Source organism: Carassius auratus, chromosome 50 (assembly GCF_003368295.1).
Source record: "Carassius auratus strain Wakin chromosome 50, ASM336829v1, whole genome shotgun sequence".
NCBI classification, from domain to species: domain Eukaryota; kingdom Metazoa; phylum Chordata; class Actinopteri; order Cypriniformes; family Cyprinidae; genus Carassius; species Carassius auratus.
Genome location: NC_039292.1, coordinates 5,279,044 through 5,296,556, shown reverse-complemented (window position 1 = coordinate 5,296,556; position 17,513 = coordinate 5,279,044). Strand labels below are relative to the sequence as shown.

The 17,513-nt window shown below is 36.1% G+C and overlaps 1 protein-coding gene across 1 annotated transcript in view; it reads right to left on the bottom strand.

The window, feature by feature from the left end:
* Positions 1-6,678: 6,678 nt before the first annotated feature.
* Positions 6,679-17,513, bottom strand: part of LOC113066735 (polypeptide N-acetylgalactosaminyltransferase 18-like) — a 37,660-nt gene continuing 26,825 nt past the window's right edge. The window contains exons 7-11 of the mRNA XM_026238731.1: positions 16,940-17,125; positions 15,670-15,807; positions 14,526-14,621; positions 10,868-11,032; positions 6,679-7,245 (exon numbers count right to left, since the gene is read on the bottom strand). Coding sequence (XP_026094516.1) covers positions 7,099-7,245; positions 10,868-11,032; positions 14,526-14,621; positions 15,670-15,807; positions 16,940-17,125 — 732 coding nt within the window. The 3' untranslated portion in view covers positions 6,679-7,098. The remainder of the gene's footprint in view (positions 7,246-10,867; positions 11,033-14,525; positions 14,622-15,669; positions 15,808-16,939; positions 17,126-17,513) is intronic.

The window sequence follows — 17,513 nt, the reverse complement described above, 5'->3', positions numbered from 1 at the left end:
ACATAGTTCCGGTGGCAAATTGTTCTATGGATGAGTTTTGTTTGAAAAGAAAAATAATACAACAAAAGATATTCAATATATCTGGTTTTATCTGGTCTGCACTGGTCAATGTACACTCTTTAGCAAGAAAATGGATGTTGATATTTTATCAATAATCACATTTTGCACAGATCAAAAAATGAATAATAAAATGAAACAGTAAGAAAAATGTGTTAATCTAAACTATTACTAGGCTATTACTAGGCTATTACTACTAATAAAAAATAATGTTTCAGCTAACAGTTAGCCATTGATTTAGGTTTAAGACAGTTTAAAATACTTTTAAAATAATGAAACAGTTTTTCTTTATGCATCACATGTTATTATTAATATTATTAATAATTATATTTTATCTGCATCTATAAATAATAATACGTATAAATAAAAGCGTCAAAATAATAATGACATGTAAATTAATCTAATCCAAGAAGAACAAAAATTGAATTTGATGCAAAATAAAAATAAAAAAAAACAGTGTAATAAGTGAAATTACGTCAAATTAATAAATTAACTGAAGCTAGCCTAATTGAATATTGATTATATCAAGAGAAATCAATAATTATAGAAATAACGTGTTGGTTCCAAGGAATCATAGAGAGTGGAATGCATTTTAGCAATTGAAATATATTTATTAAATATGATGATGACATATTATGCCTCCTTAAACTAAAAAAATATTGAAAGCAGTGTGTGGCGCACTTGCCTAAATAAAAATAAAAGTCCAAATCCAGCCGTAGTAACTGAAGAGATTATTCATGAACAGCAGATGGCGCTAGTGAACTGTATGTTAAAAAAAAAAAAGGCTTTTGCCTTTAAAGTTCTTTTTTAGTGAAACGGGCTGAGATGTATAGGCAGAAGCTCCCAGGAGTGGAGAAAAAATAAACAGTTATATTTTATTATAAAGAAAATATCGTTCATATATAGTGATACAAAATATAGTATAAACATAAAGGTTGTATATTAGCCGTTTTACTGGGCCTGTGTTCTTGAGTGGCTCTCAGAAACCTCATTCAAACAGACTTGAGCAAAAAGTCAAGCATCTGACCAACCTTCTGATTTCCAGAGGTGGCTGCATCCTCCCTAACGCTGCCCTCTTGATTTGAGATCTATTCTTCAATAGTCTTCAAGAGCAGCTCTGGTTATTCCCTCCAGCAGTTTGGTTTTATTCGTTTGGCATGTGTCGTTGAGACAGATCTCTCGCTCAAGGCAGGCGAGGTTTACTCAAGGATATGGAGCTGGCAGCACTGGCCACGCCATGTTTGTGTGTCTCTGTTACCACCAAAAACACCAAAAGGGACACATTCCTCCTGATATACCTACACTGCCAAATTCAAAGCTGTTTCTTGTCAATATTTGTAGTGTTTTGTGCTGATGGAAGAGAAAGAGCTGGGAGGAAGCTCATGAGCGCCACAGACCTCAGTTCACTGACCTGCCAAGCATGTCAAATGAAACAAACCTGCTCCAGGCCAAAGTCAGGACAGACGGCATTATGGGTAGGTGCGCTCTTCGTTTCATTGAACGAATCGATTGCCACAGCCAGGTGAAGTCTGACTATACCCTCTTGCTCTTCTGAAAATGTTTACTTCTGTGCCTGGGATCTTAAGGCTGATCGCTGGGAAAACAGAAAATGAATTGAAAACGAACTGAATTTGAAGCTGAAAATGTGTTTTACTTGATTAAGAAATCAAGGAGTAGACAGCTCATGAATTATGGAATATTCAATGTTTACTATGCATTAAAAATACATTACATTTACTTTAACTTGGTTAACCTTAATTACTGCTGGAATAATGTGTAGATTGCATTAAATGTGTAGATTGCATTAAAAGAGACTAACCTTAATTTAAGCTAATGTCTGTCTAAGCCTAAGGGCTCTTGCCTTCAGCTGTGATTTTTATCTTCATATTAAACTGGGCCGAGAATGTCTACTTGCAGATCTCTGGTGTGGTCTTTTCAGCTAAAACAATTTGTTCTCCATCAGCTGATGGCAATTAGACAATTTTGCTCTTGCCTTCTGTTGCAATTTCCAGCCAGCATCCTTCAGAAATGGTTTCAGAGTTGCTAGTGAATCCATTTAATCAAGCTTGAACTCTTTTCTGCTTCATTATCCACCACAGCAGGGACGCTGAACAACATATGATTGTGTGAACTGTCGTTATTTCCTTTTGTCTCAGTATCCATTAATGCAGATGGTGTCAGTAGAGGAACATATAAATGAACAGCAATATGCTTCTTGAAATGTCTGAGTGAGCCAGTGTGCACCAGATGGGACTGGCTCATTTATTGCCCATGAAAGAGAATTAAAAACCATATGCTTTGTCCTCAATCAATGCAGCAGAATTTAAGGAACCCAAAATCTTGTTGTTTTTAGCATTTGATATTTTAAAGTTATGGAAATGTCTGTTCAATAGGATACATCTTCATTTACATTAAGGATACATGTTAAAACACATTAAACTCAGGCCTATTATTGACAACATTAACATTAAACCCAGTTTTCACCCTCCTGAGGGTGAATTAAAACACAAGTGAGTCCATGATTTTTTTTTTTTTACTAAGTTAGTTATTAGTTTTCTTATATTTTCATGCCATTTTGAACAAAATCTACATTTGCTAATGATCTATAATAATGTTAGCCAATGTTCTTAAAGGGACAGTTCATAAAAAAAAAAAAAAAAAAATTCAGTCATTAACTATTTACCCTCATGTCGATCCAAACCCGCAGGACCTTCATTTATCTTCAGAACACAAAAATAGTAAGGACATCGTTAAAATAGTCCATGTGACATCTGTGGTTCAACCTTACTTTTATAATAATAATAATAATAATTCCTTACAATTTGCGTGACTAACTTTAACCCGCTGCAAAATCTCTGTTAGTAAATATTACGCAATTGTGTGAATTCCTATTGAAAGGATTGTATTTCACTGTAAAAATTAGCCAAATGACAGTAAATGTGACCCTATCTTACAATGTACAAAACACTGCAACAATATTTTCATACAATACCGAAAATGCAGAACCTAATGTAGTGTAAATAATATTATTGTCAAAAAAAAAAATATATATTTCCTGTTCACTATAATAGAGATGAACAAATTTTCTCCATGTGCAGAATTCTAATTGCTTTGCTCCAGTAACGCTTCAAGTATAAGCACTATAGCATAGGGGAGGGCCTTTGGAAAATTATGATAATGTAATAAACGTGGGTTTGGCATCCCAGCCAGTGGGATTATGAGGTTCAGAAGTGCTAACCCAACACTTTTTAGACCTGATAACAAGCTCTCGAAATGCTCTGGGCTTCTCACACTTCTAATACTCTCATCAATGAGAGAGTGAAGCGGGGAAAGTTGTGCATTAATACCTTTGATTAATGATCATTCTCAGAATTTATATTGCTAAATTAATTTTTCTGGTTACTCAGCAGTAAAATACAGCAGGACAGAAAGAGGATTTTTTCACTATCATCATTAAGGCCATGTGCATGGATGTAGTGAACCATAGTCTCTGCAGACTGCAGTCTTATTGTTTTATTGACACTGGCCATCCAGGATAAATGTTACCCACCCCTGTTTTAAAAGAACCAAACTGCGCTCACTCAAATATATTTTCAGGGACCAAGCACTGAGGATGCTAAGCCACCTATTATATCCGTAAGTTTTTTCTTCATCTTCTTCTGCTCTGGGAGTATATGGCAGCCAATAGAAGCGCTTGTGGGAAAGTTATGAATTTTGGCACACAATCAGAGGACAGTCTCAATATTAACCATAGCAAGTCTCTATCTCAGACTCTCTAGCGCCACCACGAAGCCAAATTTGCACTCATGTTTCTGCTAATAACTTTTGAACTGTAAGGTCTAGAAGCAAAATTCTTTTTCAGAATCAGAATCGGAATGAGCTTAATTGTTTACACATACGAGGAATTTGTTTTCATGATAGAAACTCCGCAGTGCAACAGAATGAGGAACAGGACAAAAAAAAAAAACACATAATAAAAGAATAAAAAAATAATAATAATTGGTAAGGGATGACAATATACAAATTGACAATTGTATGGCAGATATATTACAAAAAACAGCTATGTATGTACAGGTATAGTATGTGCAAAGTGTAAGTGTACACTAAATATGTGTGTTAGATATATAAATAGTGTAGTTTGTTCCACAGTCATTATCAATTGTTCATTAGATGGATTGCTTGAGGGAAGAAACTGTTCCTGTGTCTGGTCGTTCTGGTGCTCAGATGGCAACAGTTCAAAGAGGGAGTGTGCTGGATGTGTGGGGTCCAGAATGATTTTACTGGCCCTTTTGTTCACTCTGGATAAGTACAGTTTCTTGAATAAAAGGGAGGGTTGTACCTATGATTCTCTCAGCAGTCCGGACTACCCTCTGTAGTCTTCTGAGGTCAGATTTAGAAGCTGAGCTGAACAAAACAGTTACTGAAGTGCAGAGGACGGATTTAATGATGGTGGACTAGAACTGTTTCAGCAGCTCCTGAGGCTGGTTGAACTTCCTCAGCTGGTGAAGGAAGTACAACCTCTGTTGGGCCTTTATCACGATGGAGTCATTGTGAATGTCCCACTTCAGGTCCTGAGAGATAGTGGTGCCCAGGAACCTGAATGACTCCACTGCAGTCACAGTACTGTTCATGATGAGAAGGGGGGTTTCTCCTGAAGAAGTCCACTATCATCTCCACTCTTTTGAGCGTGTCCAGCTCCAGGTTGTTAAGATGCACCAGACAGCCAGCTCTTTAACCTCCTGTGTGTAAGCAGACCCGTCACCTTCCTGAATGAGGCCGATGAGTGTGGTGTCATCTGCAAACTTCAGGAGCTTGACAGAAGGGTCCTTAGATGTGCAATCGTTGGTGTACAGGGAGAAGAGCAGTGGGGAGAGAACACAGCCCTGTGGAGCTCCGGTGCTGATTGTACGGGTGCTGGATGTGTATTTTCCCAGCCTCACTAGCTGCTGCCTGTCTGTCAGGAAGCTGTTGATCCACTGACAGATGGAAGTGGGCACAGAGAGCTGAGTTAGTTTGGGCAGGAGGAGGTTTGGGATGATTGTGTTTAAGGCCGAGCAAAGTCCACAAACAGGATCCTCACATAAGTCCCCACAGACGTAGTCATGAAGTGATTTTTCCCCCTCTGTATCCTTTGCTCATGCTGAGTTGAATGCAAAATATAAATTTCTACAGTAAAGATTTTTTGCAATTTTTAATGTGTGAAAAACTGACTTTTTCAAACTCGTTCTAGACGGTTTGTCTGATTTTCATCAAAATTGTCTCAGATCATCTTCAGACAATGCTGGCAAATAGTTATCAAAAGCTTTTTGATATACCAAAGCGTTTTCGTAAACCAAATTTGACGAAATTCACAAATTCAGAGATTTTGGCTTGTGAAGTTAGAGAATGCGCTGTTATCTCTGCCTAGTGGAAACTTTTTTGGGCTTCTGATTGGCCAACATGGCTTTACAGTTGAGATTATATCGCCACCTGTTGGCTAGGCATGCTTTTGACAGTGTTTTGTTGCATGCTTTTGCATTTTCATGTAGACAGAGATTAAAAAAAAAAACAAAAAAAAACTGAAGAATGGAAAACTCTGTTTATGAAAATACTCATGCATGTGTGGACATGTCCTAAGGAAGGTAGCTCTCCAGGAACAGGGTTGGAGAACCCAGGTCTTTACGGAGTAATTAAGGGCAGCACCTTAGCTCTTCATTTTACCTCTGTTGTGTTTGGCCTCTTAATTGCTGCTTGCAGCTATATTTCAACAATATTGTCTTCTGTTTCCACTCTAGACCAAGAAGCTCTTATAAACGAGGAAAACTGTACAGGTTTTCTGACAGATCATGAAGTTAAGAAATTGAAAGAATATGAGAAATTGTTTCATGTGATCAGTTTCAGTTTGGACGTGTTTTATCGTTTTGTTTTTTTAAATCAATTCAAACTATTTCAAGGATGTAGGTATATTGGGACTTCCTGACAAATGCACTGTAAAACTAATTTAGATTTCCCATCTCAGGGGATGTAGCTTTTGCAAGAGATTGTCAAGATGATGTATAGAGGTTTCGATTGTTTAAATAGCGTAAAAACACTTCAGTTATTCAGTTATATATGTAACAACCTCCAGTTCTGTATTTGGGGTTCCAACCTTTCTGTTTTTTCCTATTTTTTCTTTCTTTTAGGAAACAGAAATGACAGAACTGTTGTTCATTGTTAAAGTATTGTGCGAGTGTTTGAGAGATTTGAGGGATTTGGATAGCTCAGAGCTCTGTGGAGATGTCAAGTGTTGCTGACTTTGATGAAAATGATATTGTCCCACAGGAGATGATAAGACAGAAAATAAAAGATTTTGCCAAAAGCAGAAATGAATTTGACTGAACTGAGAATGTGAAGCTTTAATTTCTGTGAATGTCAGAGCTCTCTTCATATGGATAGAGAAACTGTATGAACAGAGAATTCTGCTTGAACTGAATTATTTTTGACCACAACATTTATTATTTTTTAATTTCCATACTTTGATGAAATCCCTGTTTCAACCAGCTTTAGATGGCCTCCATGCTGGTTAGACTTGTGTTTTGATGGACTAAACCAGCTCGTTTCAGTTAAAAGTTTTTATTATTTTTTTTAGAAATTTACATTTATAAAATATTTTTGTCCACATCAAGTAATCACAATCATCATTCACAAACCTGAAAGAAATAAAAAATAAATTTGTGCTACACAGTAGCAAAACTACTAAATGCTTAAATACACAAGAGCCAATCATACAGCAGAACATTTAAAGAGACAGTACACTGAAAATAATGGCAATTTTAATTTTGAGGTGAACTTTACCTTTTAAGCACCTGTGTCTCTGAACCAGCCATCTCTTTTGGCCAAAGTAAAATGTTTGACACTTATTCCTTGTGCTCTTTGAGATCCGACACAAGACATGATGTTTACAGTGTTACATAACAATAGAACAGCACTCTTCCCTCCAGTTGATGACACAACAATGTGTGTAAGGGACACTGTATTTCAGTCCACTACATATCCAGTGATACGTCCCATAAGACATCATGCCTATAGAACTATCCCAGGCAATATGTTGGTAATTGTCCATTTTTGACTGCTGCACTGTTGAAGGGCGAGCTGATATCCATGATCTACTTCTGTACTTTCCACCAATTCCAAACAACGCTTTGACTTCCTATTCTCAATGGAGCCTCCCTGCAAGACACAGTACACATCAAAGTGAGTGAAAATGGCACAAAATCGTTCCAGGACCAATACGGATATTGATTTGCATGATTCTCCTCCGAAAAAGAGGTAATATATGATTCATGAATCTTAAAATCTTTTCGTCCTTCTAATTCCAAATAAGTGAGAAATTAAAAACGACATTTACACCTCAAGAAACATACTACTTCTATTCAGTTGAAGTGGTTGCTTATGAAGAAGGTCCTCCAGGATTCACAGTCTTACACAGTGTTTTTAAGGAGGCTCCGGAGACAGCTGAAACATGAAAGAGGAGTCCGCGGGCGAAGTGTCGCCCTCGTCCAATCACCTGCCACCGCATGAAATCCAAGGTGTATAAAATGCCGAATGTCTTGCTATACTGGCTAAATCATATTATTGAAGATGCACAGTTGGAATATTTGTATTACTTTTATGGCACTTTTCATTTTTTATGGCTGCAATATTAGCATTTGAAAACAAACTGTTATACACAGTTGTTATATTATGGAATAAAATAACTTCATATGGTAGTTTGTGGTGGAAATTTAGAACATTTTGAACAATTTAAATGGTAGAGTATACAATGCATAATTACGTGCATAATGTATAGTGAATCATTTGGAATTCAAACTTACAAAAAATATGCAAAACTTAAACAAAACTCTAGTCTAAACCCTTGTATTAAATTTCCAGCAGTGATCAAGATCACCCCAGAACATTCTAGAATTATGATTCTGTGTTTTGCATCATCAGATTATGTAAAAATATAGTTTGCATCTAGTTAGTTCAATTTTCATCTAGCCATATGTTTATTAAATGCTGAACAAGTGAGTCATTCTACATGCTTCCACTCATTGCGAATGACACGAGTGACTCATGAGGCACATCCTATAATTATGTAAAACAAAATGTAATTTCAAATAAAACAGAAAGATTTCCTCATATGCAAGCCAGTGAATAACCAGCAAGTTGACGACTGTAGATATAAAATAAGAATTAATTTGCAATCCATTCTCCTGAATTTGGGGACAAAAGCACTTCTCAGTCGATTTTACCTTGGATGAATAATTATTCAAGTTACTAAAAGTTCAGGAGAGCTGGTTTTAAGTATCTAATATTTTTTTTATGTCGCCAGGGCCACAGGATTTCTTACATTTAAACGATTTCTGTTTTCCACTAAGTTCTTGTTGGGTTATTGGACAATCTAGTGGATTTTTGTTGTTTATTCGTTCATTTTGTAATGACTTTTAATTGGTTGGGATTATTCAAAGGGTCAATTTGATGTATATAGAGGTTCTCAAAATAATCTTTCCAAATTTGACCATCTTGTATGGCTAGTTCTTGTGGCTTTGTATTGTTTAAACTCTTCCACGTGCCCCAGAACTGACCCTGACCAACTGTGTGTTTTATTATAATAATCTGAGTTTTTGTATCATTTCAGAAAATCTGAGTGCTTTTAGTATAATTCAGAGATGACTGGATCTTTATGTTTTTGATTTGTAATTAATCGTAGCTCTTGTCTTACTGTTTTAGAGTCAGGGTCAAACCACTTTTCAGAAGGTTTTTGTTTAGCTCTGTTTTTGTGGTTATCTGTTGTAGTTTCATGTACATTATAAACAGGTATTATTAAGGCCCCATTAATTATAAAATAGTCTGGCATGCATCGTTGAACAGGCGTCACTGATAGGAACACTGCATCTGCTTCAATTATGGTTTGTTCCAAATCAGCCTCCCTAAAATAATAATATCACTGACAGCTGGTGGTGTTTAACACCCTAAAGAACTCAAATAATATATTTCTGCTGGGTACATATAATAGGTAAGCTTAACGGCAAATTTATTCATGACCTGCCAAGCGGTATCCTGGTTACAGACTGAAAAGCAGACTGTCAACAGACGAAGTGAGTCGATAAAGACTTAATTAAAGCCATTTCTGATGCTCTCCTATGAGTCAAGAGCCAGATCACACTTTCACTGGCTTTGTCATCAATTATTCACCGCACCTAAAAGGCCACAATGGATTTGGCCCAACCTGATCCCATTTTTAAATAACTTGAAGAAAAAAGGTGGCTGACTTTACCCACCGAGCTTGTGTGAGACATTAAACCACATCCCAAGGGTCTGTGTGAGAATTGATATCGTTCATACTCTTACACTTTTGCTGATGGCACGTTTGTTCATCTACTTCGACATCTCTCCCAACGGGGCAGCATTACCCTTTTCTAATAACCTGTTCTGACATTTCCAGCACACTTCAGCTAAACCTTTAAGGTGACACCGCCTGCTATGCCATATATGAATTCACCTGACTTTAATAGAGACTGACATATTACGTGCGAATAAAATCAAGATGTCTACTACAATCCAGAACGGGGCTTGAATTGAATTAAGAGAGCTTTACGACAGACTAACACCTCTTAATTATTAATGCTGGATATCCAGAATGTGTCCAGTGCAGTCACACAAATTTAAGGGAAAGTTTTAAACTAGTACTTTAATGATTCCAGAACTTGTTTCAAAATAGGGAACAATTTTGACATTCGCTTTTAATGAGCTGTGCAGTAAAGTACTTCTGTGTGTAGTGAGGATTGTGTAGAATGTAATGGCCCACTATGGAATAGTGAAGCTCTTAATGGCCAGGGTTATAATAGCTTATTATAACTACAACTAAATGCAAATAAATATTATAATTAATAAAAACATTTTTGTAATTTGAAATCAAATCCGCCGACCACACCATTCTCAAGCCAGCCTCCGCTCACTCTAGCCTTCTGTGTGTGACGCTGTGTTTCGTTGTGAAAGTGAAACTACTTTGTTTGGTCTTCCAAAAGAGGACACAAACAGAATCAGTGATTAAGTTGTATTTACAACAGTTTAGAACAGTTTGACCCAAATATTCAGATTTGTGCAGTGCATTTTATGGAGGACTGTTTTCTGATCTGCCAGCTGTTCTGACACACATACTCTTAAGTAAGTTTTTATATTTTATAAATTTGCCCAATATCCAATATCTAAAAGGGCATTAAGATAGCTTTAATACTTATTGATTTACAGGCATGCAAACTTTGGAGAAAAAAAAACTTTTTTAATGGTCACCATGGCACATAAGGCAAAAATGATTGCTAAAGTCAAAAGATTTTACTAAGAGACCTACCAATCTCTGTGTAAAAATAACATTATGATTCTGCTATCTTAAATAAGTTTTAACCCCCTGTAAATTGGCACTGTATCACAGGTGAAAATTGCCATTTGACCCCTTCATACAAAATAGTGGATTACTCAGTAAATATTCATCAATGATATTTAGTAATTTGCCTATCCTCACTATACATGTTTATCTTTCTTCAGAAAAAATATTAGCAAAATGAACAAAAAATTGAGCGAGGAAAGTTTCTCAAGTTTGATGATTTGACACGGGGTGACCCTATTTAAAAATATTATTTAAACTATATTAATACCTCACTGATACTAAAACAACACTGTTTATGAAACTTTATAAAAAAAAAAAAATAGTCCAGAAACCAAAAACTGACCACTGCAAATACCATCCTTATTTAGATGTAGGGGACCAAAGTTTTGAATACATGATTGATCGTTTCCCATGAAAGTTTACCTGAGTAAAGAGCCAGGAGAGTTTCATTTGCTTGTTGCTGGCGTAGCTGCATTCCAGCAGTCGCGGTCGGCCGTTCACATCCACCAGGCACTTGTTGTCATCGTCGTCGATGGTCGGACTCAAGCCTCCCACATGTAGCTGCTGAGAGCTTGTGTAGTACACATTCTAAAAGAACAGAGGAGAAAAACATGCTTCAATTATATGTGTATAACCTGCTTAAACTTTAGACACAAGAAATGTTTCTTGAGCAGCAAATCAGCACAAATTTATTTTCAATAGTGCAAGGGGTTGTGGGTAATATTAACAAAATAAATATACTGATGCACACTAATTTAGCACCTTCAGAGAACTATTTTTTGAATGATTTGGTAAACTAATCTTAATATTGCTCACAATAAAGTACAAAAAGTATTCAGCCATTATTTTCGTTCATCGCTTTCACTTATTTCCATTTTCATAACTATAACATTTCTGATGCTTTGTGAAGTTAAAAGACCTACTTACAGAAATGATGTAAAATATTTTCTATAATAACAACAACAACAGTAATTATGTAATTTATATACATTTTAAAATGCATTTGATTTGAATCATTAATGCACATTTTGTTGGACCACACTGGGCCACGTCCTAAATCAATGGCACTCATACTTAATCCCACGCCTTACTGAAAAGCAAGCACTTTCAGAAAAAATGCATTTTATACAATATGCCCACATTTGTTTTTTTCATGGTCTGGATGGATTGATATTTCACTTCAGAAGCCTGAGCCTGGAGAAGTGCTAACAGTATTATTGATTAGATAGCTCATGCAGTGCATCACAAAACTGCATACTTCTCTCAGATACATAGATTAAATTGGTTGTATACCGTCCAGACCGATTTTTGGCTATTCAAAATTTGTGTTACACTCAGTTCTGCGATCTTATACAGAGCTAGGCATTCTCCTCTTCTCCTCAGGTCCAAATCAATTCTGATCTCAGGTATCGTTTGGGAGCTACCATGCTTTCCACTGAGATTGATTATGTGTGTCAAGATATTTTGTCTTTTCAGAATACCGTGGTACACCTGAGCCTACAGTAAAATCAAATCAAATTGTTTGACTATGGAATGGCACCAGTGCTAAACTGTTCAAACTTTTTGTGAGGCACCTTGAGAGGCAAATCTCTGTGAACACAAAAGCTGAAGAGGCAGCGAGACACATAAAACAATTAATCATTCATTCACAATGGAAACAATGCACGTCCTTCGGGATCCTTCGATGAGCACTGGAACTGTGACAGGAAGGGATGGAGGGTTAAAATGGGACAGGAAATAATATAAGAAAGAATAAAAATAAGGACTCATTTAGCACTGTTTCAGCTTGAGGAAAAGCCTGCTTTTTCACTTCTTGAGAGATTTATGGCTGTTGTATGGGAACAATGCTCCTCTTGCCCAATGAATGGGAGATACACACTGAAAGAAAGAACGAACATGTCTATGCTCCATTTCTAACATGTGCAAATCCCCGAGCAACTGCTACGGTTAGCTGAGGTATTGTCTAACGGCCCATTAAAGATAAAACAAATCCAGCACCACAAGTACAGAGACGGCGATATATTGCTCACACCCTTATTTAAAGTCTTCTTCCCGTTTGGTATTTTTTCCGTTCTCGTTGGTGTTTATTGGTTGATCTGATGTGGATTTATTTAGCTGTCTCTTGGATATCCTAATTAAAATACCTTGTTGTTGATCTCATTTGTCCTTGTACGTTTGTACCTCACCATCCCTTAACAAACAGATTCTAAAAAGTTTCAAATCAGCAAGAATAGAAACTGAAAACATACGGCATCGCTTGGCACCACTGTGCCGTTTCCAATAAGAAAAGTGGAAGCACACACGAATATGAATTCAGCAGGCATGTATAAGAGACCCAGCTAAGTAGTTAAAATCATGCTGACAGTGCTGTTCTCGGTCTTTCCCTCCCTCTCGCTCTCTCTCATTTATATTTCTCCGTCACATATTCACATTCTACAATTCTTCCTCATCTAAATGAAGCCCCTGTGGTGGTGAAACAACCCTCCCTGGTTGTGTTCGAAGTCATTGATCTTTACTGAAATTCATTATAGTGACTATAGCCCAGTCTAAATCCGAAATCCCCCGGAGAGAGGCAATCCTTTATGTAGAAAGTTCCCTATTTTGACAGTATTTTTAGCAGGATATTGCTTGTTGTGAAACCTGGTTGTGTAATACACTAGGAATAAGGCAAAAAAAAACAAAAAAAAACAGACTGGATTGCCTTGAGCAGCCCAACTATTCAAAAATTCATATTTCGGGCCTCAGCACAAAATAATGAAGAGGTTTTCTGCAATACAGTGACGGTTTAATGGGTTGCAATAAGTTGACAGTGTATAACTGTGAACCACTGAGATCAATTGTGACGGGAAGATGGGAAAGCTCATACAAGCCAAATCTTCATAAAATAGAAAACTTCATAGAGGAAGAAATGTCTTTTAACTCACATTTTCACAATGAATTAAACAACTCAAGTGTGCACAGGCTTTTTTTTTTTTTTTTTTTTTTTTTTTTTACAGAAGATGGGAATAAGGATGAATGATACAGCTATTAAAATTCAATGTTTATATTTTCCAATCTTTTGGTATCTCAGTACTTATGTATTTGCCTTTAAATGGTTTAAAAAACAATTTTTTAAACCAGACAACCGTAGTTGCCCAATAGATTTTAAATCTAAAAGCTACAACTTTTTTGTACTTTTTTTCACTAAACAAACTGAAGGAAGAATCAAACTAAAATGAATATGCCAAATGTAATTAAAACTTTTGTGCAGTGACAAACAGCTTTCAAATTTGTCATTTTGTAAGAAATTCAAACAGTACCGTTTTGTGGCTCTTTACTGTGCCGAGTCAGACACTAACAGTGCTAATACGCTAAGCTAAAGTATTGTCTAACAGCCCATTGAAAATAAGAACTTAAATGTATCTCTATATTAGCACAGACACACACACACACACACATATATATATATATATATATATAGAGAGAGAGAGTTATATATTTAGTTTAGTTTTATACTTAGTTTAAGCAAAATATTTAGCACTTTATTTTACAGTCCTGTTCCTCATGTACATACTATGTACTTATTATAGTAATTACAATAACTATGTAATAACTAGGTATTAACCTTGAACCTACCCCATGTAGTTACCTTGTATTACCAGAACTTTCTTAGATAAATACACTGTAAGTACACTATAAGTACATGTTAGTACACGTACTGTAAAATAAAGTGCAACCAAAATATCTAATATTTAAACATTTAAAAACATATGGATTTTTATAATTTATAAAATAATGATATAACAACACACATGCTCTAAAACACTTGATGGGTGTACAAAGGTGATGCAGGTTCAAGTAAGCTTGTAATGTTTTCTTGTCCTGTTTCACTCATTATTTCCTGTTCTTGATCTCTAGGCCAAAATTAAGTTCTTAAAAATGTTTAATGTCACATGCTGTGTAGATATGGTGAGAAACATGGAAGGAGAGAGCATGAGACACGATAAAGTCAGACATGAGCAGTTATATATGAATGAATTACACATGCTCTGAGGAATGAAAAAGGATGAAAGCCAGAAGGTGCAGTGGACTGGACACTAACCTGAGGCGTCAGGCCGTGGCAGATGTACAGGATGGGAATGTTGTCAGAGTGGGGACCTTGATCCACACACAGATCCGGCCTCAGGCTGTTCCTGAGCTACATGCAAACACACACACACACAAAGATGCAATATATGAACCGGCACATCAGACCCATTTCACACTGCAAATCCGCAGAGGAGAAGATGGATTAAGAACGCAAAAACCATCTTTCTTCCTCTGTCTGCTAATAGCCAATGTGCGTGAAAATGCCCTGGAGCTCAGCTTTGCTTTGTCTTCACCATGGAGCTGTTAATTATGCTATTCCACAAAAGAATACCAATTAGGAAAAGTGCTCTGCTGGCCCTGCATCGTGATAAATGAAGAAACGGCAGGCCTCGAGTAAAAAAAAATATATTTAGTATAAACTCAATATTTTGAGAAACAATATAATCTATTAGATTTGTCTCTAAGTGCTAATAAACTGCAATGAGCTATGTCAAACTAAGTGAATACATTTGATTATGGTATTATATTGTTATGCCTTTAGAATGGATAAATATCTAGATATGGATTTGCAAATTTCATAAAGAAAAATAAGGTAACGGTGTTGACATTTGAAGACCTAATAAGTGAAAACAAAACAAGATAAAATTATAACAAATGAGTGAGACTTGTCTTTGAAGAGCTCACTTCCTGAAAGCAGGATGATGAGAAAGTTTTTTGTTTTTTAATTTATGGAATAGCTAATTACTTTAAAAAGGAGGGTAATAGAGCAGATGCATAATCAACAACTTCCAAGTCTTTTTTTTTTTTTATAAACTCATTCTGTCAACTAAAATCTAAAAACATACACAAACGTTCAAAGGCTATGCTAACCTAGGCTGTTTTTATTTGATTAGAAATATAATATAATAAAATAAGTAATAGTAAAAGTAATGTTTTGAAATGTTATTGCAATTCAAAATAACTGTTTTAGATGTTAATATATTATAAAATGTAATTTATTTCTCTGAATTCCAATGTTGAAAACAATAGTTCTAATAAATATTTTTATGGAAACCATGAAACATTCTTTTAAGGATTCTTTGATGAATAGAAATGGAATCAGTTTTGTATGTGGACCTTAAAGCGAAGAAGTTATTTGACGAAAAGTGGATACTCACTACACCATAAGCGACTGTCTCTGAGTAGGTTCTCATCTCAGAGTAAATATTCTTCAGGAACCAGCTGAAGGGTTTGCAGCGGAGTCTCTCTCTGAGAGCTTTTCTTTCTCTGATATCACCAATATCGATCCCTGAGTCCTGCACACACAGACAAACACCCAGGAGCACATGCAGTCATGAGAACACAAGAATTCAACAGCAAGAACATGATGCTCAGGAATATGATATGAATAAAAGCTCTTATTGAGTCAATGTACATTTATCTTGGTCCTTCATGTTCAGGCCAGTGGTGTAGCAAGTCAGCCTCGGGCTCAAATGCAAAAAATATATATAACGGTCCTGTCTCTGTTTCTATTTTAAGATATTAACATTTTTATTAAACATTTATTAAAAACTACATCATGTCAGTTCTAGGATCAGAACAAAACTATATATGCGCACCTCCATCATTATGACTTTGCATTGTAGATCTATTTCAAAAATAAAAATGAAAATCGCCAACTGATTCGACTCTGGCTTTAGAATTTCAGATGCAATGCTTAGCCCGAGATTATGCCAGTTGCAGTTAGAAATTAATTATTTATTCACAGACTTTTTTAATGCACATTTTTTATTCCTAATAAATTTACCATGAGTTTCTTTTGTAAATATGATTCCATCACATTTGATGTGGATTGCAACTGTACGAGTTACATTCTGGAGACTGTATACCCTGCATACCCAGACTCTACGCTCCTGGTTCAGGCGCTTACAGTGACTTCAGGTGAAGAGATGCTATACTGCGACATTTCAGGGTGTCATGGGAAGAATATGTACAGCTCAAAAGTGAGAGCTCATTTAAAAGCCCTAAAGACTAGCTTAAATAAGTCAAGGTCTTTACATCTCAGCCCATTACATCTTCACTTAAAATGACAAACAGCATGTCTCCTTTAATTTCCATTATATTCATATACTAATGTAGAACTGAAAACCACTCAAGGCTGTGTGTTACAGAAAACATGGTTAAATATGTGTGTTGTTAGGTAAAACAAGTGCATAAATCCCTTTTAACCATGGTTAAAAAACACAGTAGAGGTCAACTTGGCACATTTTTTGTTTTTTGAAAAAACAGTGGCTTTTTTCTTTTCTAAAACAGTGACAGCTGAAATACAATAAAACTAATGTGCAAAGGATAATTAAATTGACTTATGGTTGCCAAGCAATTTAGCATAGCCTACTGATATACAAATACATATCTGACACCTCAAGTGGAAATGCTTCTATTTTGCACCTGTAGAGGAACGTTCCAGGCCATATAAACGTGGCTCTTGAACTCGTCCATCCACACCTCGGCCACTCTCAGAGCGTTCCTGCGGACGTGATTTGCCAGGTCCTCTGTGTAGGGCTTGTGTGTGCGCTCAATATGAGCTATTCTGGAACAGGGCATGACCTCCACGCTTCCACCGCACAGCCATACCTGAGTACACACACATCAATGTCTTGTGTTTTGAATTCTGACAAGGATGCAAACACCCATTGCATCAGGCAGTCTACAAATACATTATATATTTTTTATTACATATAATATATACATTATATTTTAGATATTAGATTATATAGGTGACATGCCAGCGTGCTGCACTTTATTCAGACATTGACACCCAAACACTTTCATCCAGGCCTGGTTAAGTGAAATGTGAAGTGCAACATCTGGCTGAGGCATATGTCAGGGTCATTTCAGTGCAGCTGAACTGAATATTTAAAAGCATCCAGTTTGCCTCAAACTAAAAGCTGGTTTATCACGAGACCCTGGTGGTGTATTTTGTATCTGATTATTTGTATGAATGGGAAAGTGGGGATCGTAT